The sequence below is a fragment of the Cucurbita moschata genome, unplaced genomic scaffold, assembly GCF_002738365.1.
Source record: "Cucurbita moschata cultivar Rifu unplaced genomic scaffold, Cmos_1.0 Cmo_Scf00010, whole genome shotgun sequence".
Lineage (NCBI taxonomy): Eukaryota > Viridiplantae > Streptophyta > Magnoliopsida > Cucurbitales > Cucurbitaceae > Cucurbita > Cucurbita moschata.
In genome coordinates, this window is record NW_019268526.1 from 2,628,297 (window position 1) to 2,630,995 (window position 2,699).

At 34.0% G+C, this 2,699-nt stretch overlaps 1 protein-coding gene across 2 annotated transcripts in view; it reads right to left on the bottom strand.

Moving 5' to 3' along the window:
* Positions 1–1,311, bottom strand: part of LOC111448281 (transcription activator GLK1-like) — a 3,906-nt gene extending 2,595 nt beyond the window's left edge. Inside the window, exons 1-3 of one of the 2 annotated variants that reach the window (XM_023087767.1) lie at positions 628–1,311; positions 409–591; positions 113–253 (exon numbers count right to left, since the gene is read on the bottom strand). In XM_023087767.1, coding sequence (XP_022943535.1) covers positions 113–253; positions 409–591; positions 628–894 — 591 coding nt within the window. In that variant the 5' untranslated portion in view covers positions 895–1,311. Of the gene's footprint in view, positions 1–112; positions 254–408 lie in introns of both variants that reach the window. The other variant, XM_023087766.1, reaches the window with a different exon arrangement.
* Between the last annotated feature and the right edge of the window lie 1,388 nt (positions 1,312–2,699).

The following is a 2,699-nucleotide window of genomic DNA, read 5'->3' on the forward strand; positions in this document are numbered from 1 at the left end:
TTTTTTAAAAAAAAAAAAAAAAAAAAAAAAAAAAATGCAAAGATTTCACAAATAAGACTAATGATTCCAACTCAGAACTAGTAAGAAAGATGAATAGATTCATGTCACTAACTTGAAGATGGCTAGCAACGTTATGGCGAGTGAGACACTCAATTCCCATAAGCTCCAATATTCGAGAAGGCACCGCCTTATCCACTCCCAGCTGCTCCACCGCTTGCACAAACCGCCGGTGCAGCTCCGGCGTCCAATCCACCTGCACTTCCACAACCAAAAACAACGCACAAATCCATCAAAGTTTGCATCTTTCTTGCATTTTCTTTGACTTTAGCCAAAACCCATAAAAACCCAATTGAAAAAAACAACAAAAAAAAAAAAAACAATCCCATAACTTAGAATATTATTACTTACCTTAACTTTCCTCTTCCCTTGAGAATTTTTTGATTGAGAAGAAGACTTCCTGTTCTTAATCTTGTCACCATGTTTCACCAAATCGTTGACTTCAACAATATCTCTTGGCGTGGCTGATTCATCTCTTTTACTCACAATCTCTTGATCCCCTTGAGCACAAGATCTGGAATCCAAATCCTTCTCTTCATCACCTCTATTATCAACCTTTGAATTGTCGTCGAATTTTTCTAAACTCACCGATGCATTGACCTCCGATTCCTCACTGCCACTAACGGAGAATTCAGCAAGGATTTCAGGGTCCATCTCCAAATCAGGCAACACATCTCCATCGTTGATTCCCACAAAGAAATCATCAAAATTGATGCTGTCGAGCAAATTAGTATCATCATCAAAGCCGGGAAAATCGTCACCACCAATCGAAAAGCTCTCCACTTCTCCTTGTTCTTCATCTTTGTTGCCACTCCTAACCGGTGACACCGCAAGCATTACAAAAACTTGCCCTAAAGTCCCAACCTTTGCATAAAATTCACAAAACCCCCAATTGGGTATTGCTCTAATCGATGCAAAGAGTAATAAAAATCGTTTCTTTTTCTTATAATTCGTGAGAATTACAAGAATCAAAGAAAAGGGTATTTTTAGAAGAAGAAGAAGACGAAGAACACGGTTTGGGTGTTGGCCACAACTCGAGGGTTTTTAGATCTCTAGCAGCGTCAGAGATTTTGTTTGAACCTCTTTGTTGTGGTTCGAGGGTGCTACAACAAATTCATTTTTTAAATTTATTTTGGGGTTGCAAGGCTCGCTTGTGGATGACCTTTTTTTGAAATATTCATTTCTTGGAGGAAGTGCTTGCTCGTGAACTAAATAATTGTATAGCCAAAAAGCTTTGAATGAAGGAGAGGGAAGAGAGAGAAAGTATGTCAGAGAGGATTGGAACGGGAAGTTGATTGATATAGAATCATATAATGTTTATATCTGTTGTACAGTGAAACAAGATAGCGATGGCATCATGTGCCCAAACCCATATCAACAAATTAATGTTCATGTTCATCATCTTCAACAACACTAACATAAACCCTAAACATACTTTAAAATAAAAGGAATCTTGAAATGGTTGTAACTTTTGGGAATGGAGCAGTTGATGTCACAGTCTGCTGCTGCCCATTTTCTTTTCCCTCTAAAGGAAGCTTTTTGCATTGTTATCAACCATTTTACTTTTGAATCATATATGATTTAATGAGATTTATATGAATGTTGGCCATACTTTAGCTAGAATTGAACTCATGAATCCGGATTGAAATTTTTGAATCTCAGTTGAAACTATTGAGTTTTGATGAACTCCGACTCTAATTCTAGATATGATGCATGAATCCCAATTGAAATTTTCGAATCTAAGTCAAAATTTATCTAGTTGGGATGCATGAATCCCGATTGAAATTTTTGAATCTAAGTTGAAATTTATGAATTTCAGTTAACTCCGCTTGTAATTCTAGCTGGGATGCATGAATCCCGATTGAAATTTTTGAATCTTAGTCGAAATTCATGAATTTTGATGAACTCCGACCCTGATTCTAGCTGGGATGCACGAATCTCCGATGAATTTCATGATTTCCAAAAAAGCATGCTTTTTTGGAAAATCAACCCCGTTTTTTTTTCTTTCTTTTTTGAATAAGCTATCTATTTATTTATTTATTTAGTTTTTATAATTATTTGAATCCGAGTACAATTGCAATAACTTCAAAAGGTGGGACAAAAATTCAGGCAGTAAAAATAAAAAGTTGATAAATATTTATTTTTATTGTATTTAATGAGTGAGGATATAAACGTAATTTTGATTCCATGTCCTTTTATTTATGCTGACATCATATTCATCATCAATGAGTCCAAAAAAGGCCTATTTTTCAAAACCCTAAACATTTATGAGCTGTTTTTTACACTAACTGAGTAATGAAACATAACAACCTTATTTTATGCTAAAATAACATAGATTTTTGAGTTACAAGAATAATACCCAAAGGGTACTATGTTTGATGAATGGAATTAATGAATGTGCAGAGATAAGGGTATCTTAAAATTCTTTATTTGAGTGGACAATTTTCAGATTACTCTTATCTATAATGTTTTATAAATTAAATGATTGAAATGACATGGTGAACTTAGGTAACAATGTGATTCTTGATGGGACTTCAATTTGTTGTACCATATAATTAATGCATTATTCGTCAACTCTTCTCTTCTATAAAATATCTTACCTATGGTTTTTTTTTTTTTTTTTTTTTTAAAAAAAAAAAAAA